General features: G+C 43.5%; 1 protein-coding gene across 13 annotated transcripts in view; it reads right to left on the reverse strand.

Moving 5' to 3' along the window:
• ABCC4 (ATP binding cassette subfamily C member 4) overlaps positions 1 to 24866 on the reverse strand; it is a 286538-nt gene that overhangs the window by 250500 nt on the left and 11172 nt on the right. For 7 of the 13 annotated variants that reach the window (XM_042979281.1, XM_042979303.1, XM_042979271.1 and 4 more), the window contains 2 exons: positions 18803 to 18981; positions 12793 to 12821 (listed from right to left, as the gene is read on the reverse strand). Coding sequence is in view for 4 of the 13 variants with exons in the window: in XM_042979262.1 (XP_042835196.1) it covers positions 11561 to 11634 (74 nt within the window). In the remaining 9 variants the exon portion in view is untranslated. Of the gene's footprint in view, positions 1 to 11560; positions 11851 to 12792; positions 12822 to 18802; positions 18982 to 24866 lie in introns of those variants that run through there. The other 6 variants (XM_042979262.1, XM_042979258.1, XM_042979308.1 and 3 more) reach the window with 5 other exon arrangements.

Here is a 24866-nt window from a genome sequence, read left to right on the forward strand (position 1 = left end):
ACTGCTCACTATCTGCCAGACACCATTCTGTTTACCAGTGTCTGGTTCATTTCATATTCTCAACAACCCTATGGGATGCGGACGATTATTCCCACTTCATTTGCCCATGGTCAGGGGAGTCGTAGAGTCAGATTTATCCCCAGGCACTTTTAGCTTCAGATGGGGCGCGCTGTTCCACTGTAACCAGGATCAGGGCTCAGTGCTGTATAAATGTGCCTCGGGCAATGGTGCTGGGAAAGCCACACAGGCTTCAGCCTTGCTCTCCCCCATCCGCTCCCACAACCCTGGTTGTGAACCCAGGGGTTCACTGAGAGCCAGCTGCCTCTCTTCAGTCAGGACCCCAATCCTGGCTCTGGGGGACCTGCACAGGCAGAATAGTTACAAAATCTGCCTCACCTCATCAGAAAACTCTCATAGTGAGAAACTGTTGAAGAGGAGACTCAAAAAGCAGGTTCTGAAGAATTCTAAATGCCACTCTTAAGAACTGTTCTTGAAAGCAGTAAGGAGTAGCAGAGGTTTTTAAGCAGGAGGATGGCAGGGATTTGTTTTAGGGTAAAGACTGGAAGTAGGAAGATCCGCTGGGAGGAAGAAAAGCCAAGAGCATGAGCTGAGGCTGGAACAGGAGAGGGATACAGGCTCAGAGGTGTCCACCTTCCCTTGGGCTCACACACTCACATTCAGGAAACACTTGCTGAATGAAGGACTCAAAGGGCATGTCTGAAGTTGAATCAATGGGATTTGATGTCAGAAGACAAAGTCCTTGAGAACAGACAGGTTCTGGGCCCCTGGGTGGCTCAGTCAGCTCAGTCGACTAAGCGTCCAACTTCGGCTCAGGTGATGATCTCGCTGCTCATGAGTTCCAGCCCTGCTTCGGGCTCTGTGCTGACAGTTCAGATCCTGGAGCCTGCTTCAGATTCTGTGTCTTCTTCTCTCTCTCTCTGTCTCTCTCTCTCTGCCCCTCCCCTACTCACACACTGTCTCTCTCTCTCTCAAAAATAAACATTTAAAAAATTTAAAAAAAAATGGACAGATTCATGTCTTAATAACTGGATGGACAAGAAAACACATGGCAATTCAGGAGACGGCATGATGGAGACAGGGTAGGAAAATGTGTTTCACAGACGAACATCTGTGAAGAGCAAATTCACTCACTAACATGACTTTTAAATATCTGCTGGATAGTCAGCATACTCATTTATTTCTTTGGTCAACCAGTGTTAACCTGTCGGAGCTAAAGGCAGGCAGACAAAAACAGGAACCTGAGAACAGGTGGCCACTGTGTGTGCTGAGGACTGTGGGCAGGGTACCAGTTGGGGCAGTGACTTCCCCCTCCTCCCTCCTCCTCGCTACAGGTCCCAGACAAGTTACATAACCCCTCTGGGCCTGGATTTCCTCCAGTATGACATATTCACGGTCTTATACAATTGAGGATTAACAGGGACATTAAATGTAAACGAGTGAGCAAAAAATTCTGAGCCCACAGGAAGCATCCAATAGGTGTTAGTTACGATCTGTATTGTTATCTAAATGGACCCATCTCAGGAGGACTAAGCATCCTCCACCCCCCTAAGTGCCCAGCAGGAACTTAAAATGTAGATCCCCAAATCCCACCCACACCAATCAGAACTAGGATACCTAGAGAAAGGGAAGGTTCCTCATCTGTATTTTTATGGGCATCTCATAAAATACTGCTGAAACAGATAACGTGAGTTTTAACTTCTAAAAAACATTCATCTTACTCTCTAACTTATACTTTTGGTTGTGTCACTGTATGTACATAATATATATAAATAATATATATTAATATATATAATATATATATAATATAATAATATATAAATATATATAAAAGGATTAATCTCTTTGGGTATATCAATCTTTGGGGCACCTGGCTGGCTCAGTTGGTAGAGCATGCAACTCCCGATCTTGAGATTACAAATTCAAGCCCCACAATGCATGTAGAGATTAAAAATATTTTTAAAATAAAAATAATTGGATCAATCTTTAAATGGATCTAAAACTTATATTCCAGTCTTTAGGAGCCCCCTGGCCATAACAACCTGAGGCTTTAACTCTGGACTAGGTGACTTCTAGGTGACCTGCATTAACGATCATCCCCGTCTCCCAATTTTAAGGCTCAGATATTCATTTACATGCAGCCACAAAGAACTTGCAGGGCCAGAGATAAGAGCTGGGTCCATTCCAAAGCCTAGACCTTCCCACTGCATCACTGCCAACCACTTCTGCACAATTCATCAGCATAGAAACATTGAAAATACTTGCACAGGCTCAGAGCTCACACAAAGAACACCCCCCCTCCCCCCCCCCCCGCCCCCGCCCAGAGACATTCTGGTGGTATCAGACAGGGTGTCCTGGCTCCACTGAAAAGTTACAGGTTAAGATTTAGGATAAAGGCTCATGTTGCACACAAGGACCCTGGGTTCCACACCCCACAGAGCAGGTGCAGCCTGGGAGATGTGCAAGGAGGGAGGGGATCCCCTGGAGGACTCAGAAAGGCAAATTAGCTGAATGAACACTAGTTAACCCCTTTTATGTTGAGCAGATGCAGAAACTATAGAGATAAAGACCCAAAAAAATTAAGTTTAAGCTATAGGAGATAAACTTAGTAAATTTTGTTACACTGTTTATTTCACTGCAGGGGCTTAGTAAATTTCAACAAGGGTGTTTTGCTTCAGGCTGTAGTTATTGTACAAATTTGCCAAAACTCCTCAAACTAAATGCTGAAGACACAAACAGGCTGAGGCCAGAAAAAGGGCCCTGGAAAGCTAACCCAGCCTCCATCAGTAACATCTGGATTTCTGGTAACAAACAACGGAAGATTAACATTAAGAGGCATTTTGGGAGCATGCCAAACAGGCTCAGTCAGAAGAGCGTGCACCTCATGATCTCCAAGTTGTGGGTTTGAGCCCCATGTTAGGTGTAGAGTGTACTTTAAAAAAAAAAAAAAAAAAAAAAAAACCTTCAGGGGTGCCTGGGTAGCATAGTTGGTTAAGCATCTGACGTCAGCTCAAGTCATGATCTCATAGTTTTTGAGTTCAAGCCCCCGCATCAGACTCTCTGCAGGGAACCGGTTTTGGATCCTCTGACCCCCCCTTTCTCTGCCCCTTCCCCTGCTTGTGCCTGCTCTCTCAAAAGTAAACATTTTTTTTAATCTTTAAAAAAAAGTGGGGGGCATCTTGAAAATGGCGCCAAGCCCTAGTTTAAAATGAAACATCTCTGGGGGGTGCCTGGGTGGCTCAGAAGGTTAAGTGTATGACTCTTCATTTTGGCTCAGGTCATGATCCCAGGGTCTTGGGATTGAGCTATGCGGTGGGCTCCATGCTTGAAATTCTCTCTCCTGAGGACCCAAAATCACGAATGAAAATGGATTTATCACAACCAATCCCTCAGAAATACAAGCAATTATCAGAGAATACTATGAAAAATTAGATGCCAACAAACTGGACAACCTGGAAGAAATGGATAAATTCCTAGACACCCACACACTACCAAATCTCAAACAGAAAGAAATAGAAAATTTGAACAGACCACAACCAGTGAAGAAATTCAATCAGTTATCAAAAATCTCCCAACAAATAAAGAGTCCTGGACCAGATGGCTTCCCTGGTGAATTCTACCAGACATTTAAAGCAGAGATAATACCTATCCTTCTCAAGCTATTCCAAAAAAATAGAAAGGGAAGGAAAACTTCCAGACTCATTCTATGAAGCCAGCATTACTTTGATTCCTAAACCAGACAGAGACCCAACAAAAAAAGAGAACTACAGGCCAATATTCCTGATGAATATGGATGCAAAAATTCTCAATAAGATACTAACAAATCGAGTTCAACAGCATAGAAAAAGAATTATTCACCATGATCAAGTGGGATTCATTCCTGGGCTGCAGGGCTGGTTCAACATTCACAAATCAATCAATGTGATACATCATATTAATAAAAGAAAAGAGGGCTGCCTGGGTGGCTCAGTTGGTTAAGCAGCCGACTTCAGCTCAGGTCATGATCTCGCAGTCCGTGAGTTCAAGCCCCACGTCAGGCTCTATGCTGACAGCTCAGAGCCTGGAGCCTGTTTCAGATTCTGTGTCTGCCTCTCTCTGACCCTCCCCGGTTCATGCTCTGTCTCTCTGTCTCAAAAATAAGTAAAAGTTAAAAAAAAAAAAAAAAAAAAAGAACCATATGATCCTGTCAATCGATGCAGAAAAAGCATTTGACAAAATACAACATCCTTTCTTAATAAAAACCCTCAAGAAAGTCGGGATAGAAGGAACATACTTAAACATCATAAAAGCAATTTATGAAAAGCCCACAGCTAATATCATCCTCAATGAGGAAAAAGTGAGAGCTTTCCCGGTGAGATCAGGGACACCATGCCAGGGATGTCCGCTCTCACCACTGTTGTTTAATATAGTGTTGGAAGTCCTGCCTAGCATCAGCAATGAGACAACAAAATGAAATAAAAGGCATCAAAACTGGCAAAGAAGTCAAACTTTCACTTTTCGCAGACAGGATACTCTACATGGAAAAACCCATAGACTCCACCAAGACTCCTAGAACTGATACATAAATTCAGCAAAGTCACAGGGTACAAAAATCAATGTACATAAATCAGTTGCATTTCTATACAGCAGTAATGAAGCAAAAGAGAAATAAAGAAACTGATCTCATTTACAATTGCACCAAGAACTATAAAATACCTAGGAATAAACCTAACCAAATAATGTAAAAAATCTGTATGCTGAAAACTATAGAAAGCTTATGAAGGAAACTGAAGTAGACACAAAGAAATGGAAAAACTTTCCATGCTCATGAATGGGAAGAATATCGTTACAATGTCAATAATACCCAAAGCAATCTACACGTTCAATGTAATCCCAATCAAAATTGCACCAACATTCTTCTCAAAGCTAGAACAATCCTAAAATTTGTATGGAACCACAAAAGACACAAATAGCCAAAATAATTGAAGAAGAAAACCAAAGCAGGAGGCATCGCAATCCCACACTTTAGCCTCTACTACAAAGCTGTAATCATCAAGACAGCATGGTATTGGCTCAAAAACAGACACATAGACCAATGGAATAGAATAGAGAACCCAGAATTGGACCCACAAATGTATGGCCAACTAATCTTTGACAAAGCAGGAAAGAGTATCCAATGGAAAAAAGACAGTCGGTGATGGGAGAATTGGTCAGCAAAACATGCAGAAGAATGAAACTGGACCACTTTCTTATACCATTCACAAAAATAAACTCAAAATGGATAATGGACCTGAATGTGAGACAGGAAACCATCAAAACCCTAGAGGAGAAAGCAGGCAACCACCTCTTTGACCTCAGCCACAGCAATTTCTTACTCGACACATCTCCAAAGGCAAGGGAATTAAAAGCAAAAATGAACTATTGGGACCTCATCAAGATAAAAAGCTTCTGCCCTGCAAAGGAAATAATTAACAAAACTAAAAGGCAGACAGAATGGGAAAAGATATTTGCAAATGACATATCAGATAAAGGGTTAGTATCCAAAATCAATAGAGTACTTACCAAACTCAACACCCGAAAAACAAGTAATCCAGTGAAGAAATGGGCAGAAGACATGAATAGATACTTCTCCAAAGAAGACATCCAGATGGCCAACAGACACATGAAAAGATGCTAAACGTCACTCCTCATCAGGGAAATACAAATCAAAACCACACTGAGATAACACCTCACACGTGTCAGAATGGCTAACATTAACAACTCAGGCAACAACAGATGTTGGCGAGAATGCGGAGAAACAGGAACCCTCTTGCACTGTTGGTGGGAATGCAAACTGGTGCAGCTCTCTGGAAAACAGTGTGGAGGTTCCTCAAAAATTTAAAATAGAACTACCCTACGACCCAGCAACAGCACTACTAGGAATTTATCCAAAGGATACAGGAGTTCTGATTCACAGGGGCACATGCACCCCAATGTTCATAGCAGCGCTTTCAACAATAGCCAAACTATGGAAAGAGCCTAAATGTCCATCAACTGATGAGTGGATAAAGAAGATGTGGTTTATACATACAATGGAATACTACCTGGCAATGAGAAAGAATGAAGTCCTGCCATTTGCAACTGTGTAGATGAAACTGGAGGGTATTATGCAAAGTGAAATAAATCAAAGACAGTATCCTTATGTTTTCACTCATATGTGCATCTTGAGAAACTTAACAGAAGACCATGGAGGAAGGGAAGGGGAAAAAAGTAGTTACAAACAGAGAGGGAGGGTGGCAAATCACAAGAGACTCTTAAGTACAGAGAACAATCTGAGGGTGGATTGGGGGGGGGGGGGGAGAGAGAGGGGAAATGGGTGATGGGCATTGAGGAGGGCACTTGTTGGGATGAGCACTGGGTGTTGTATGTAAGCCAATTTAACAATAAATTATATATTTTTTTAAAAATCAGATCCTCTCTCTCTCTCTGCCTCCCTACCCCACTCATGCTCTCTCTTAAAAAAAAAAAATAAAATACTATCAGCTACCTAATAACGTACACCACAGCCACTGTTTGGAAAGAAACTAAACTAAATGAATACATGACACGTCTGCATTCCCAATCACTGAGGGCCCAATGCAGCCAACCTCTAGAAACCATTACAGCACTCAGCATTATCTGCACTTCCCTCGCATCCTCAGCCTTCTCTGAGAAGTCTCCAGAGAGTCTACCCTGGCACCAGTGGCAATCTCCACAACAGCATTCACTTTGCAAGATGACAGTTCACCGACTGTGCCAGTGTCAGGGGAGTGAGAATGTAAGCCATTCTCCGGTGGCCCAAACCCTCCTCAACCCCATTCTCTGGGGACAGGTCTGAGCTGCTAACCACAGGCAGGAGGGTGGATGGATAAATGCAGAGCACACCCCCAGGGATGCTGTGCAGCGGGGGAGCCGGGGACATGTCCAGGGAGTCTTGAGGGACAGGACGATCTAGTGCCCAGCTGGATACACCACACCATTTACTTCCAATAATGGGAAAAGAGGAAGAATTATTCAATAAACCATGATGAGAAAATGGGCTGTCTGGGGAAAAATGGGGCCTCTCTTACACCAAATACAAAAGGAAATTCTAGCTGCCTTTAACATTAGAAAGAAAATGCTTATGGAGATTTAGATGACGCCGGAATCTAAAAAAGATCTATTACAGAAGCAACAGGAAAAACCAGAAAGAAAGAAAAAAAAAAAAAAGGAAAAACCAGAAAGAAAAGCCCGATTAATGACACATAAATTTATGTAGGGGAGGGGTGCCTGGCTGGCTCAGTCAGTTCAGCAGGCAACCCTTCATCCCCGGGTTGTGAGTTTGAGCCCCACAATGAGTGTAGAGATTATTTGGGGAAAAAAAAAAAAAAAAAAAACAACTCTGATCTAAATTGAGACAAATGAAAATCTGAAAAAATATGATAAGCACTATTATAAGTTATTTCAAAAGGTATAAATGCCTCATGGGAAAAAATGTAACACAAATTCAAAGATATTTAAAAAAAGCTCCATCTATATGAATCAAATTCAAATTAAAACTTTGATATTTTTAACCTTTTAAGCACCTTAATTCAGGTATTTAAAGTTCACAATGAAACATGCACACAAGCCGATATTGAGGGTCAACTGGTCCAAAACTGGGAAATCATTTTGCCTTTCACCACTTACTCTACTTCGGGGAATAGAGAAAAAGGAAAGACGCACAAAGATACATGGACGTGCATTGCATCATAATCAGAAATAAACTGTACTCGACACAAGTGAAAGACTGAATAAACCACAATCATTAAATATACTGTTTTGACGATTTAAGCCCATATATAAATGTTAACCATTGGAAATTAAGAAAGAATCAGGATCCAAAACTATTTGGCGGGGGGGGGGGGGGGGGGGGGGGGGGGGACTACTTGGTTTTGTAGAAAAGACACATGCACAAGAGTTTTAGGAGGAAGACGAAAACACAACCAAAACATCAGCAGATATACTTGGCTAATAAAAACAAATCATCCAGGGGCACCTGGGAGGCTCGGTCAGTTGGGTATTGGATCCTTAATTTCAGTTCAGTTCATGGTCAAAAGGCTCGTGGGATGGGGCCTCAAGTTGGGCTCCATGCTGACTACGGAGGAGCCTGCTTAAGATTCTCTCTCCGCCTCCCCCCACCCCCCCACTCACGCTCTCTGTAAAATAAACCATCCATATTCCTTTCTTTTTCTGTAGTTTTAAATTTCTTACAAAAACAGAAAAATATATATATATTCTTTTGAAAAATTCCTAACAGGGATGCCTAGCTGGTTCAGTCTGTAGGGCATGCAACTCTTGATCTCAGGGTTGTGAGTTCAAGCCCCACACTGGGTGGGCACAGAGCCTACTTAAAAAATAGAACAGGGGCACCTGGGTGGCTCAGTCAGTTAAGGGTCCAACTTCAGCTCAGGTCATGATCTCACAGCTTGTGGGTTGGAGCCCCACGTCAGGCTCTGTGCTAACAGCTCAGAGCCTGGAGCCTGCTTCAGATTCTGGGTCTCCCTTTGTCTCTGCCCCTCCCCCACTTGCATGCACACCCTCTCTCACTTAAAAATAAATATTTTTTAAAAATTGTTTAAATAAAGCAAAAATCCACAACAACTGCCAATAGCCACAAACGTATGACCCCTAGACTCTAAGACCAAAGTGTGCTGTGAAAACACCAAAACCCCAGTAAGGGGGTTTTGTATAGAAGTCAGTAAAGCTAGTTATCAGCATCATTTGGATAGACAGCTACCAGTTCACAAGTTTAGAAAGCAGATGAAATTTAAGAAAAGCAAATATCCAATGAGAAGCTGAAAACTAGGGCTTTTCTCTACAAGTTGGGCCTTATCTCCAGGCAGTACTCCCTGACTGGGCTCATTTCAGCTTTCCCACCTGCAGCCAGAAGGGTACACATGGAAATCACTAAGGTGGCCTCCGACTTTAAAACCTCTAAAACTGCAGGGGCACCTGGGTGGCTCAATTGGTTGACCATCAGACTTTGGCTCAGGTCATGATCTCATGTGAGTTTGAGCCCCGCGTCAGTCTCTGTGCTGACAGCTCAGAGCCTGGAGCCTGCCTGGAGACTGCTTCGGATTGTATCCCCCTCTCTCCCTGCCCCTGCTCGCTCATGATCTCTCTCTTTCACAAAGTTAAATAAACACTTAAAAAAAATTTTTTTAAGCCCTAGAATTGCAGAAGGTAAATAAACCAACGTAGGATAGCAATCACGGTCAATCTGACCTCAAAAAACTTGCACAACCCTTTTTTAAAACTGGAATAACAATGCCACTGGGGGCGGTGGCTTCAAGCAGCGAGCCAGGCTCAACCTTCCATCAGCATCACCTGCAGCACCTGTTTCAAACCCCCCCCCCCAGGGTTTCTACATAATTTACAGAACAGGTCTGAAATGGGGGCTGGAGAATTTGCATCCCTAACAAGCTCCCAGGTGATGCAGATGCTAAAGCCGTTAAGAGCCCTAAGAGCCCGGCTTTGAGGACACCCTAAAGCATGGTGATAGCTTTCACAAGCACCATCTCATCTCCAACAGCAGTAACTTTAAGAAACTCCGGCCTGCAAGACCAAAAGTGTGTATGGACTAGCCTTCTCCACGTATTTAAGAGCAAGTGTCCCGGGGCGCCTGGGTGGCTCAGTCAGTTAAGTGGCCGACTTCGGCTCAGGTCATGATCTCGCGGTCCGTGAGTTCAAGCCTCGCGTCAGGCTCTGTGCTGATGGCTCAGAGCCTGGAGCCTGTTTCAGATTCTGTGTCTCCCTCTCTGACCCTCCCCGTTCATGCTCTCTCTGTCTCAAAAATAAATAAACGTTAAAAAAAAAAATTAAAAAAAAAAAAAAAAAAGAACAAGTGTCCAAACAGAAGCAGCTCAGTACAGCGGTTACAAACACAGGCTCAGGAGCCAGACTGCCTGCTTTGGGATCCTGCTCTACATCTAAATAGCTGTGTGATCCCAAGCAACTTCACCTCTGCTTCAGGACTGTCAGGTGTAAAACAGAGAGAAGCACTCCTTCCCCTGCAGTAAGGAAGTTGGAAATAGCTTCATCCAAAATCCTCATCTTCCCATTTTCACGTGAAAAATCCACAAACAGAAAGTGCTTCAGAATTCCTTGCCCTGCCTGAAGTTAAGGAGACATTTGCCTGCTTCACCACTGTTGACCATACCCACATCCAAATTTCTTCTTCTACCCATAGTCCTCTTTCCTTCAGAGGGGCCAAAGGGCCAAGAGATGTTCCCACACAAAGTGAATACACCAATCAAAACAAACGTAGGCATACTCACCCCCTTGGGATCTCCTAGGCTTACCCCATTTAAAAGAGTAAATTATCAGAATGTGGGTAAGATTAGAGCCTTCAGGTTAGTTTGGGGTCAAGAAACAAAAGATCTAATGCAAATGCAATTTAAGTCCAAAGGTTCAGGCCCACCTAGTTAGTAGTCCCAGCTACGACATGGAAAACTAGCCAAGAGCTTCACCTCTCTGAGCCGTTTTTCACCCCTGTGTTTTCTCCCAGCTCAGGGACCCTCCAATAATTTTAGGTCCATAGGGCGCCTGGACAAGACTACCTGCATTAAGACCACGGATCACTTCTACAAAGGCTAGAGATCCAGAGACCACAGGCTTCAAGGACCCCATCTCCAGAGCGGTCCTCAAAGGTGGAAATGGAAATAATTGCAATAAGGAAAGCGGCTGTTCAAAGACATGCTCCAGTTGTGGCTCTGTGTGGCCAGGATAAAAACGTGTTAAAGAGCAGTGTTCCCATTTATTAAATAAAAAAGCTGTTATTTTACCCACACGAAATATGCCACAACTAGATACCAGGACACGGTGTGAGACACACAGGAACAGAGGAAGGGGAAGAGAGAGACATGGTCACAGCCACACAAACACACAAGGGAGCCCGGTGGAGTTGCAGCTCAGTGTCACAGAAGGAATATCGGAAGAGGTGGGAACGCCGTGGGGGAGATGGCAATGGTCCAGGGCACTAATTAAACTGCGGTTAAGTTTAGATAAAGGAAGCTGTTCACAAGCTGCTTGCTTAGGAAGAAAAAGGTGCAGCTTTAGCTCATGAGAAGTGCGAATCCCTGAGCGGCACGGGGGAAGTGGGCTAAGGGGGGAAGGGTCTAGTCGGTTCTCCCACTAGGCAGTAATTCTCCCCGGGCAGCTACGGCTCTCCCCCTCCCCAGCTCCTGCTCCGACTCCTGCGGCGGCGGTCGCTGCTGCTGCTGCTGCTGCTGCTGCTCCCAGGCACTGGAGGCTGGCAGAGCCGCGAGCACCAAGGCAGGGATCCCCTGGTCCCCAGAACCCCTCTCCGGCCCTGTTCCCGCCCGCCCTGGGCGCCGGGGCGCAGACGGGGACCACGCGGCCGGCGTGGGGCGGCCCCACGGGCGGCTGGAAGCCGCGTGCTCCCGTCGCCGGCTGCAAGAGCTCCCACGCCGCGACCCTCTGCCCTCCAGCCCCAGAAGGCGCCGGCAGCGACAGGCAGGCGCGCGGCGGCGGCGCGATGTCGCAGCTCGGGCGGGGCGCTCACCAGAAGAATACGCGCGAGCAGAGGTTCGCGTCCTGCAGCGGGTTGGGCTTCACGTCCGGGTACACGGGCAGCATCTTGCCGGCGGGGTCGTGCTTCTCCCGGAGACGCGGGCGGGGATGCCAGAGCTCCTGTGCCGCGCGGGTCCTCACGGCGGGAGCCCAAGAACCACCCGCTTCCGGGAGCAGAGCGCCGGCGGCCCGCCCCGTTCCCGGCCCCACCCCGGGCCGCGCAGCTGCTGCAGCCGGGAGACGGGAGCCGCGCGCCGCGTGCGAGGCGGCGGGACGGGGGCGGCGGAGACCACGCTGCCCGTACCCCGAGCAGGTGCGAGGCGACGCCGTTGGATGAAGGCGGGTAGGCCGAGCTCGCGGCCCGCAGGGCCCTGCGCGGAGGCGCCCACGTGCTCAAACCTGGATGCAAACTTTGCATAAGTTCGGGCTCCCAGCCCCGGCACCCTGCTGAGGGTGCCGAGGGGAGGCGCCGACTCTGCCCGCCCCCGCGGCTCGGACGCGCCCCCTGGGCTGCTGCTTTGAGAGCTGCGGGACGGCTTTCGCCTGCCTTCTGGGCTGGCTGCCCTCATCAGGACCAAACAAGGGTGCTAGGGCAGGTGGTCCAGCCTGCGAGCCAAACGTTTGACCTCAGACAACAGCAGGATTTAGCACAGATTATCTTTGTAGAGCTGCAAGACCTAAAGAAAGGTAATAGAGGATTGAAGATGAATGCATGCTGTCATTGGGGGAAGCTTTTCCCATCTCACCTGTTGCATTGCACGAAGGAGCTCTTGGCAGCTTTTTGCTGCCCTCTGAGATTGAGAAAGGCCGGTAGGGAGGAGAGAGCCGGCCTTATGGTTTCATTCATCATGCCCTGGGAGCCCAGCAGAGTAAAAGTAGCCAAGGGAACATGTTACAGAACACTGGTTAGTTGCACTACAGGGGGGCCTTGACTCCCTTCTAACTTTAACAAGGCCAGATTCAAGAAGGTGTTGTTATTTATTATCCCTGTTTTCCAGATGAGAAAGATAAGACTAAAGGACAGAACTTATACATCGTCCATAAATGATGAAACCCAAGTTGGACTCAAGTCAGAGTCCAGCATGGGCTGCCCCACTAGTGATGGTCAGTGTGCGTGAAAAGTGCCCAAATAGGCTGGTGGGATGAATGAATGATTGCAGGACCTGATGAACAAAACCTTGGACTCCCACTCCTAAGTCTTTGGTTGTTGTGTGGCCATCTTACCAGCTCAGCAGCTTCTCTTCCCTTCAACCCTAATTGAAGAAAAAGCAAAGGTTTCAGTTCAAAATACTTACAGCAAGATCACTTTTTTTTTTTTTTAATTAAGTAAACTCTACCCCCAAGGTGGGACTCAAATACACCACAGGAGATCAAGAGTTCCAAGCTCTACTGACTGAGCCAGCCAAGTGCCCCAAGATCACTTTACTTTTTAATAATTTCCCATTTACCTTGGCTAAAATGGTGTTATCGATAATGGCTTTGGTTGCCAGAGGGGAGGCGAGTGGGTGAAATAAGTGAAGGGGATTAAGAGTACACTTGCCAGGCACCTGGGTGACTCAGTCGGTTAAGCCTCCAACTTCAGCTCGGGTCATGATCTCACAGTCAGTGAGTTCGAGCCTGGTGTCAGACTCTGTGCTGACAGCTCGGAGCCTGGAGCTCGCTTCAGATTCTGGATCTCCCTCTCTCTCTCTCTCTCTGCCCCTCCCCCGCTCGTGCTCTGTCTCTCTCAAAAATAAAATATTAAAAAAATATATATACTTAACCATGATTAGCGCTGAGTAATGTATGGAATTGTTGAATCATTATATACACCTGAAACTAATACAATACCAGTGTTAATTATACTTGAATAAAAAATGATTTTTAATGTCAGTTATGCAATATGAAAAATGTTGGAAAACTGGTGTAGACCAATGTGACTATAGTTGACAATACTATTCTGTCAAGTATACTGTGTTCTTGAAATTTGCTGAGAGAGCAAATCTTGGGTGCTCTTAACTTAGGAAAAAAAGAAAAATGGTTGAGATGTGAGATGATGGGAGGGGTTACCTGGGTGGCTCCATCAGTTAAGCATCCGACTCTTGGTTTCAGCTCGTCATGATCTCACGGTTCATGGGTTCGAGCCCCTTGTCAGGCTCAGCAGCTGGCATCTCAGAGCCTGCTTGGGATTCTCTCTCTCTCTTCTCTCTCAGCCCCTCCCCCGCTCACACTGTCTCTGTCTCTCTTGACTTAAACAAAAAGATGTGAGGTGATGGACATGTTGATTGGCTTGGTTGTAAATGTTTCATAATGTAGATGTATACCAAGTCTCAGTTGTACACCTTCTGTACAATTTTTTGATTGTCACTCATACCTCAGTAAAGCAGGAGAGAAATGACCTTTAAAGAAAGCCTTGGGGCTGAGCTGGGTGGCTCAGTTAAGTGTCCGACTCTTGATTTCCACTCAGGTCGTGATCTCCCTTCATGAGTTCAAGCCCCTGTCAGTGCAGAGCTTGCTTGGGATTCTCTCTCCTCTCTCCTCTCTCTCCTTCTCTCTCCTTCTCTCTCTGCCCCTCTCCTCTCTGTGCTCTCTTTCTCTCTGTCTCAAAATAAATAAGTATACTTCAAAACAAAAAGAAAACCTTACTATATTCATTTTTTTATAAGTCAAATGTGTAAGAATAGCAAAATGTTGACCATGTTTAATTGATGGGTGATGGGAGTTTATTATACTATCTCCTTGATATTTCATGTATGTTTGATAATTTCCATTATAAAAAGGAAGACATTTAGGTCTCAATATTATAAGAAAACTATAATTATTCAATTATTCCCTTTCTGTGTTAGCTCTTTCTCAGATAATGCAATCTATAAACCTAAATAATCAGCCCTCCCCTGATTATAGTTCTTGAAACTCCCTACATTTTCCAGCCTAAATGCTCAGCCAGCAGGTCTGAGTCAAGATGAAGGCCATGCTCTCTAAAGTTAGAAGTCAAGTGACTTCCCTTGTCACTCTGCCCCAGGCCACTCTCCAGCCCTACAACTCCCAGAATTATAGTTAGCTGGTTACAAACTGCCAAAAACACTCTGTCCCTTCAGCTTCTGCTGAGTCCTTTTTTTTTTCAAACTAAGATCTTTTGAAACCTCTTACCGTTATTTCCTGTACATGAACTAATATGGTATTTAGAAGGATTATGAGAACCAGTGTTAAATTATAGGGAGAAGACTAGATTTGGAACCAGGGGACCAGGCGTACAGACTTTTCACTTATTACCTAAACTTCCTGACCCTTCTTTTCCCCAGGTCTAAAATGGGAATCAATATGCCCCCCCTTCCTGCTTCCGACAGAGTTATTGTGAGCCTCACAACTCATAACTGTACTTTGTAAAACCTAAGGCAACATATAAATAAAAGGGTTTTTTTTTTTTCATTCATTTAACAAATGCTTAGTGAATGCCTTTTAAGTATATGACCACGAGGCCAGGCACAGAGCATGCAAAGCATTACCTGCACATGTTTACTGATTTTTTTTTAATATTTTTTAATGTTTATTTATTTTTGAGAGAGAGACAGAAGTGTAAGCAGGGGAGGGACAGAGAGAGCAGGAGACACAGAATCTGAAGCAGGCTCCAGGCTCTGAGGTGTCAGCACAGAGCCCAACATGGGGCTCGAACCCATGAACCACCAGATCATTACTGAGCCACCCAGGCATCCTACATGTTCACTGATCTTAAATAAATAGTTCAGTACTGTAACTACATAGGCAGTAAGTATCAGACAGGCTGTGGAGCAATCAAATTGCTGGCAGGGACGTAACATGGTACAGCCATAAAATTACCACCTTACCCAGGAAGTCCACTCCTGGTATCTGTTGGTTTGGAGGCATCCCAAGAGCTCCCCTGGTGTAACCTGAAACTGTCCCCTGTACTTGGAGGGCAGGGAGAGACCGAAGACAGAGGCAGCCCATTCCAGTTGGTAGGTGGCAGTGTTCATAAACAAAGTGAACTTTTATACAGCTTGTCTTGAGTGGCAGCAAGAAAAATGGATCCCCACACCCACCAGTCAAATCTTAAATCTGTGAAGAGGCCTTAACTAGGTTCAGACACATATAACATGCAGATTCTCTCAATACCACATCACTATCTCAAGGCTGTGTCCTTGGGGCAGCCTCTGGGAGTGGGAGCCCACATTCCGAGGACAAGGAAGGGGGTGAGGAGACTCCAATGGCTGGGGTGAAGCTCATGGGTCAACTGATGGTCATGTCTTTTCAACGACATACCCTAGCACTGTCTACCTAAGATAAATGAAAACATGTCTGCACGATAAAAACTTAGACACAAGGGCACCTGCTGGCTCAGTCGGTAGAGCATACAATTCTTGATCTCAGGGTTGTAAGTTCAAGTCCAACACTGGGTATAGAGATTACATAAAACTAAAAATCTTAAAAGTAAAAATAAATAAAAACTTAGACACAAATGTCAGGGGCACCTGAGTGACTCAGTCGGTTAAGTGTCCAACTTCAGCCCAGGTCATGATCTCGCAGTTTGTAGTTGGAGCCCCACATTGGGCTCTCTGCTATCAGCACAGGGCCCGCTTCAGGTCCTCTTCCCCTTCTCTCTCTGCCCCTCCCCTGCTCATTCTCTCTCTCTCTCAAAAATAAATAAATAAACTTAAAAAAAAAGTGTCATAGCAGCACTACTCATAAAACCCAAAAGGTGTGTGTTGGGGTTGGGGGGAGTGAGAACCAAGTGTCCATCAACTCACCCACTGGTGAATGGATAAATAGAATGTGGTCTTACATCCAATGAAATATTATCTGGCATTTTATTAAGAGGAGTGACATTGACATTTGCTATAACAGGCACGAACACTGAAAATATGCTGCGTGAATGAAGTCAGTCATTGACTGGTGAGGAGCAAAGAGCAAACATCTAGGGAGACATTCAATCTTTTTATACCTGATTTATTCCCAAACCTCAGAGACATGATGCATATTGTGCCTTTACAAGCTATAAATTACTAGATGGTCTTCAGGATCCCTCTCAAATATTCAAAGCATCAAGTGTTAAATCTGCAGTAGGTATAAGAGCTAATAATGCAGTACTAAGCTGGTTCAGCTAAGACAGTGCTATTCTTCAAACATTTTTCTCCCAAGACATATGGAACAAATGGCATTCACAATTTAAACGTACTCCAATGGGTTGAGCACAAATGCTCCATCAGTACACCTTCTAGTAAGTCTTCACCTCCATATCCTTAGGGGTGGGCACCGACTCAAATGTAGCAGCCAATCATAATATGCCACGGCCATGGCCAGAGGGGCAGGCCCAGAAACAGGCTCATGGCCCAAGCCAGCCAACTGGCTTTCTTTCTTGAGAATTTATTTTTGCTGGAGCTACAAAGGGAAAACCTCCCTTTCCTTTCTGATCAGGGAGTTGTAAAGATATGACCCATAACTGCTGGTGGCCATGTCTCCCATGTATGCAGAGAGGCCTGAAAGAATAAAGCAGGTACCCAATGGAAAGTCATGCAATCAACAACTATTTAGTAAACACCTACTGTACCAAGAACAATTCCAGGAAGGAAGAACAAGAGGAGTAATACAAGAGAGAGTCTTGGTGGTAACAGATCTCTGCGGATCCTGAAGCTAAGAGGATCCCTACTTAGATTGTGTGACGTTATGTAGCAGGACCTAGGACTCTCCAGTTCATATCCTCTGTGCCCATCTCCAGGTCTACAGCAGCTTACTGCATACTTGCAACTCCCTGCTTAAGGGTCTTTTTCTGGCTATGGAAGGACATTGGGCCCATATGCAAGGCAAGCCAAAAGCCTGTAATCAACCCTCAACCAGTGATGGGGAGCTGTAGATGAATGCCCAATCTCCTTGTCTACAGCTACAATAATTGTCTCCCAGTGCTCCCCAGCAGGATGGAGCCCAGCTGCCTAAGCAGTAACTTGCAACCTAATACACCCTTTGTTTCTTCCTTCCTTTCTCTGTCTCACTTCTCCACTCCCTGCAAATGTTGTCCTGGGATCACCTCCAAAATAAACTACATCCACTCAAATCCTCATCTCGGCTTACTACTATGAGAACCCAAATGAAGACAAATGGGAAGGAAATATCCTTCCCATTACTGAAAATTATATTCATCGTCTTGCACCCCTAAAATCCTAACAAATAGTATAAACTCTGGGTTGTTCAAAGGAGCGACACTATTCACATGAGGATTTTGAAGACTTAAAATGCGTGTGGTCCAAATTGAGATATGCTATAAGGGTAAAAAACACACACTGGATTTCAAACATAATACAAAAATATATGTTAATGTCTCAGTGACTTTTTACATTGATTACATATTGTAATGGTAGTATTTTGGACACACTGGTTTAAAAATATCTTGCTAATACTGATTTCAACTTCACATGTTCCTTTTTAAAGTGACTACTAAAAAACATAAAATTACAGCTGTGGCTTCAACTGTATATTTCTTTCTTTTTTTTTTTAATGTTTATTTATTTTTTTGAGACAGAGAGAGACAGAGCATGAACAGGGGAGGGTCAGAGAGAGGGAGACACAGAATCTGAAACAGGCTCCAGGCTCTGAGCTGTCAGCACAGAGCCCGACGCGGGGCCCGAACCCACGGACCGCGAGATCATGACCTGAGCCAAAGTCCGACGCTTAACAGACCGAGCCACCCAGGCGCCCCTGTATATTTCTTTAAATACATTCTTTTTTTTTCCTTGAATGTCTATTTAGTTTTGAGAGAGAATGAGAGAGCACGAGTAGAGGAGAGGCAGAGAGAGGAGACACAGGATCTGAAGCAGGCTCCAGGCTCCAAGCTATCATCTGTCCACTGTCCACTATCAGCACAGAGCTCAAAGCAGGGCTCGAAACCGCAAACCGTGAGATCATGACCTGAGCTGAAGTCAGACACTTAACAGACTGGGCCACCCAGGTGCCCCCTCAGTGTATATTTCTGTGAACAGCATTGCTGTAATCAATGGATAGGCTCGAACACCACTAATTTCTTTCCCACTCAAGAAAGCAAGCAAATAAGATTCGTGTTACTATACAAGTGACCTTGAACATGCTCTAGTTCATAAAAAGAGGTCATCCTTAGGTTTCAGAACTTCCTTAATAGTAATGAAGTACTTGTGTCACTTCCCATTGGATCTTAGTCATTTCTACGTTATGATGCTATCGTAACGAGTTAAATAGTTAAAACATTCACAAAGCCTGGTTCGATATATTTTACCTGGTCTTCCTTTAAGATGTGATAATAATATCAAAAGTTCAAGTTATTTTGCTTTCAGTCGTTTGGAAAACCAATCCATTATTGAGATTCGTTGTCCAGAACCTGCTAAAAGTTGATCAAGATGTCTTCAGAAAAAGATACACCTAAAAAGATGAAATCCCTACTTCCAGCCTTGCAATCTAGAAAAAGAATGGGTAAAAAGTAACTTATACCAAAATTATACAAATAATAAATATAAATATGTAAATACATCTGTTCTCACCTATCAAACTAGCAAAGGTTTTTTATTTTTCAAATTAGCAAAGATTTTTTTTTAAAAAACAATGTACCCCATGTTAATGAAGGCAAAACATAAGAGGCACTGTATGTAGTATACTATTGGCAAAAGGTAAATTAGAATAGCCTTTTTATTTTCTTTATTTTTTTATTTTTAAAAAATTTTTTAAAATTTTAATGTTTATTTTTGAGAGAGAGAGAGAGAGCATGCAAAGCTGAGGAGGGCAGAGAGAGAGGGAGACAGAGGATCAGAAGCAGGCTCTGTGCTAACAATGCAGGGTTTGAATTCATGAACTGTGAGATCACGACCTGAGCTGAAATCTGATGCTTAACCGGCTAAGCCACCCAGGAACCCTTAAAATGGCCTTTTTAGAAAACATTTGGCAATACTTACATTTGAGATACATTTGAGATCCTTAAAAATATTCATCCTCTTGATTCAGTAATTCTACTTATAGGAATTCCATTTATAGGATTATTAAGGGAAAAAGTACTGGGGTGCCTGAGTAACTCAGTTGGTTAAGCATGTGACTCTTGATTTTGGCTCAGGTCATCATTCCAGGGTTGTGGGATTGAGTCCCACTTTGGGCTTTTCACTGAATGTGAGCCTGCTTAAGATATTCTCTCTCTCTCTCTCTCTCTCTCTCTCTCTCTCTCAAATATAAATAAATGAACAAACAAACAAATAAATGGAAAGTACAGATGATAATTTATGTACAGATTTCTTTATGTATAAATATGCTTATCAGAGCATAGGATTTAGAAACAGCTAAAAGCCCAGCAAAGGCAGAATGTTTAAGTAAATTATGACTCACTTTTAAACAAGTACTTTTTGAACACCTACCATACATCAGATTCCCTTCAAAATGCTGAGGGTCAATAGTGGGAAATAGACAGTAAACTATAAATACAGTAAGTAAGTAAATTGGCGAACAAGATAATTTCAGGTTTGGTGAGGACAATGTAGGAAAATAGGATGTGAAAGGGAGTGCTTAAAGGTGCTGGCCAGCTGATTTAAGTTACCTAGTGAGGAATGCTACTCAGAAGATAGGCTTGAACTGAAACAAGGAGCCAGCCTGTGTAAATCTGGGAGCAAAACACCAAAAATTCCAAAATTAAAAATCCATGGCATTATATAGTATAACTTAGGGGGAGAGTGTAGCTTTAAAAAAAAAAAAAATGAGAAAGAGAACTCCTCCCAGGTCTGTAAGAGAGAGAAGGACTCACAGTCAACCATTTTCCCAAGAGTGAGGAGGCAGACAGGTGAATCCTGGAACCCCAGGACCCCTAGCCTGGAGGGACCAGCTGAACTGTAGCTGACGAATTGCTGGAGGCTCAGTGTGAACAAGTCTGAAAGTTAAAAAGTCCGGGGGAACCCAGTCACGGAGGGATGCCCACAATATCGTGACATTTACTTCCCAGAGCTTTATCAGGTTCCCACAGTTGGTATCAGAGAGGCTTCCTGCAGGGGGGGAGGGGAAAGGAACCATTTTGAAATATGCCAGAACACTCAAACCTTAACAAGGCCTTGCCTATAAAAGAAACAAAGATCAGAGTTACGTCCAACTTCTCCTCAGAAACCACACAAGAGAGTGGAGTGAAAATTTTAAGTGCAGAGGGAAACAACAACAACAACAACCTAGAATTCTATACCCTGTAAAATGATCTTTTGGGAGTGAAGAAAAAATACAAAAAAACAAAAATTTTGTTTTTCTCAGAAAAACAAATCTTTTGGGAGTGAAGAAAAAATACAGAAAAACAAAAATTTTGTTTTTCTCAGAAAAACAAAAATCGGGGGATTATTTTGCCAGTAGACCTGCCTTGCAAAAAAATGTTAAAAGAAGTTCTTTAGAGAGAAGGAAAATAATGTAGGTCAGAGATTCAGATCTATGTAAAGAAACAGCATGGAAGGAGTAAGGGAAGGGACAATCATGCAAGGGGAACCAATAAAATGGTATTGAGAGCTTGGAATCATGACCAGAATGGAAGCAGAACTTTCAAAAGGCCTATTTTTTTTTTTTTTTTTTTAGATTTTATTTTTAAGCAATTTTTATGTTTAAGTAATCTCTGCACCCAACGTTGGGTTTAAACTCACAACCCTAAGAACAAGAGTCACACACTTTTCAGGGCACCTGGGTGGCTCAGTCGGTTGGGCATCCCACTTCGGCTCAGGTCATGATCTCACAGCCAGTTAGTTAGAGCCCCACATCAGGCTCTGTACTGACAGCTCAGAGCCTGGAGTCTGCTTCGGATTCTGTGTCTCCCCCTGTCTCTGCCCCTCCCCTGCTCTCTCTCTCTCTCTCTCTCTCTCAAAAATGAATAAACATTAAAAAAAAAAAAAAAAAAAAAAAGGGTCGATACTTTTCTAACTGAGCCGGCCAGGCACCCACAAAAGGTGTATCTTAGGAGCAGGGATAAAAGCAACAAAGACGTGGTGAGGGACTATAGCAGAGAGGGTTATACTCTACCCATTTCTCATCCTTTACTTCTCTTTTGTGGTAAACACATGCTATCACCTCATCTATGGACTCAGGACCAGCCAGCTATTTGACTTGTATATTGATTCATTTTCATTGCACTAATGGCTAATACCTTTTATTGACTCAACTGTAGATTCTTTCTGGATTCCTAACATGTGACCATTTGACTGTGCCTGAGCCCTGGTGACTAAGGTGGATTTTTGGGTTTTTGTTTTTTTGTTTTTTTACTTCCTGCAGTGGGTTTCACCAGATTCTTCCTGGTAATGGGTATTTTACCACTGCCCACAGTCTACAAGAAGGAGGAAACAAGATAAGACAGTAGTTTTGGATAAGAAACAAGTGAAAAAGGGCAGCTGGCCTTCAGCCCAGAGCTCTGCTAAGAAAGCTGATATGTCACCTCTTCAAATGAGCTGGTCTGTAAGGACACATTTAACCCCATGTCATGTATCTATGCAAAGTTCAGAGTCACACGATGTGCTTCAGCTTGCTAGTACCCAGTAAGTGATACCACTCTCTCTAAACTGAGACCAAATTCTGGACCAGAAGTTTCACCAACTGGGGTGTCTGTGTGTAATTTTTCATTTTTCAACAGCCAGACTACTTAAGTCTTTACTTGTCAATCAAAACAGACAGGCAGGCTCTTTCTAGCACACATCTGTGTGTCCTATGGAACCTCAACCTTTACTCTGCTACCCTAACACCATCACTTTTCTTATTTCAAATTCAGACTTTCATCCAGCAACTGAATATCAAGGTCGCCATCCATCTCTGCCTACCAACTTGTTTCATTTCTGTAAAACAACCAGTTATGCACTATAAATAAAGCACTTGTTTACAGATCCATTTGAGTGCTTTATTATATTTTCCTGAATTGTTTTAAATAAATAAATAAATAAATAAATAAATAAATAAATAAGAAAATTAATATGCAAACATCAACTCGCAATAATGCAATTAAGGCAAAGATGGAGAGAGCATGAAGTGGACCAGGGGAGGTGCTTCTTCAGTTTGGTGTGGATACATATTGGAAAGAAACTGGTTGAGCAATTCTGAAGGACAAGAATTTCTTTTTTTAATTTGTGTAATACTTACAGCAGCTTTATTCATAACTGCCCAAACTTGGAAGCAACCAAGATGTCCTTCAATAAGTGAATGGAGGGGCGCCTGGGTGGCTCAGTCGGTTGAGCGTCCGACTTCGGCTCAGGTCATGATCTCATGGTCCGTAAGTTCGAGCCCCGTGTCGGGCTCTGTGCTGACAGCTCAGAGCCTGGAGCCTGTTTCAGATTCTGTGTCTCTCTCTCTCTCTGCCCCTCCCCTGTTCATGCTCTGTCTCTCTCTGTCTCAAAAATAAATAATAAAAAATGTTAAAAAAAAAATAAGCAAATGGATAAATCAACTGTGGTACATCCAGACAATGGAATATTATTTAGCACTAAAAAGAAATGAGCTACCAAGCTATGAAACGACATGGAGGAAACTTTAATGCATGTTACTAAGTTAAAGAAGCCAATTTGCAAAGGCTACATAGTATATGAGTCTACCTACATGACATTCTCAAAAAGGCTAACTATGGAAATAGTTAAAAAATCGGTGGTGAGCAGTGGGCGGGGGGATGGGTGGGAGGAGGGGTGAATAGGTGGAGCACAGTGAAAATGCTCTGTATGACACCATAACGATAGAGACCTCATTACAGAATTGTCCAAACCCATAGAATTGACAACACCAAGAATGAACCCTCTTATAAACTGTAGACTTTGCCTGACCATACTGCCTCAGTGTAGGTTAATCAATTGTAACAAATGGACCCACTCTACTTCGGGATGTTGGGGGCGGGAAACTATGTATGTGCAGGCACCAGGGGTACAGGAAATCTCTGTACCTTCCACTCAAAAAAAGAAAAGGTCTATGAAATACTGATAAAATACTGGTGAAGATTATGTATCTAAAAGGTGAAGGGTAATAATAGAGGAAATGGAGAGGTTTTTTTTATAATTTATAGATTAATATTCCACATTAATAAAGTATCCCAATGATCCCTTAGAGAAATTCACAGACTTATACATCATCTGATAGAGATACAGCTTTCCTTGACTCAATCAAGAAAATTGGGTGGCTGAGTTGGTTAAGTGTCTGATGATTGATTTCAGCTCAGGTCATGATCTCACAGTTCGTGAGACTGAGCCCTGCATTGGGCTCTGTGCTACCAGTACCGAGTCTGCTTGGGATTCTCTCTCAATCTCTCTCTCTCTCTCTGCCCCTCCCCCATGCTCTCTCTCTCAAAATAAATAAATAAACTTAAAAAAAAAAAAAGAAAATTAGAAAGCCAGACATAGCCTTTATCCTGTCAATTTTTAAAAAATAAATTTATGAAGGCGCCTGGGTGGCTCAGTCGGTTAAGCGTCGGACTTCAGCTCAGGTCACAATCTCGCAGTCCGAGAGTTCAAGCCCTGCATCAGGCTCTGGGCTGATGGCTCAGAGCCTGGAGCCTGCTTCTGATTCTGTGTCTCCCTCTCTCTCTGCCCCTCCCCCATTCATGCTCTCTCTCTGTCTCAAAAATAAATAAACATTAAAAAAAATAAAAAAATAATGATTTATGAAATACTACCGAAGTTATCATTATAATCTCCTTCCCAACCCTTGGCGATTTAAATCAGTGGGTCTGTTTTCTCTTCATTAATTTTTTTTTCTGTTTGTTAAATATGGCTTCAGTTAAACTAAGAGAAATAGAATTTGAAGAAACATTTGTGAAATGAATTTGCACTGCATATTATTAATGTTCAGTCATTATTTTGGATATTCAGATACATTGTAGGACATTCAGGGATTTAAAAAAAGCTGGAGTTGTATGGAAACCAATTTGACAATACATTTCATATATTTAAAAAAAAAAAAGCTGGAGTACTTTCAATACATAAAGAAATTTTGGAATTCTTTTTTGTTTTCTAACAAGAGACTTCCCCTCATCCCCTCTGGTTATTCTACTTTCAATTGCGCTCTGCGGGGGGCGACCCACTTCAGCTCAGGTCATGATCTCATGGTTCCTGAGTTCAGCCCCGTGTTGGGCTCTGTGCAGACAGCTCAGAGCCTGGAGCCTGCTTTGGATTCTGTGTCTCCCCAGCTCTCTGATCTCCCCCACTTGCACTCTGTCTCTCTCTCTCTCAAAAATAAACATTAAGTTTTTCAATTGCACGCTGGGGGAAGCTGTTTGTACGAAAGCAGCAAACTGCATCTAACTGAAATGCATGTTTCATGCCCTCACAGGGTTTCCAATCTGTGTCTGTGATTCCCATTCTTGGAGTCACATCTTT

Source organism: Panthera tigris, chromosome A1 (genome assembly GCF_018350195.1).
Source record: "Panthera tigris isolate Pti1 chromosome A1, P.tigris_Pti1_mat1.1, whole genome shotgun sequence".
Classification (NCBI taxonomy): domain Eukaryota; kingdom Metazoa; phylum Chordata; class Mammalia; order Carnivora; family Felidae; genus Panthera; species Panthera tigris.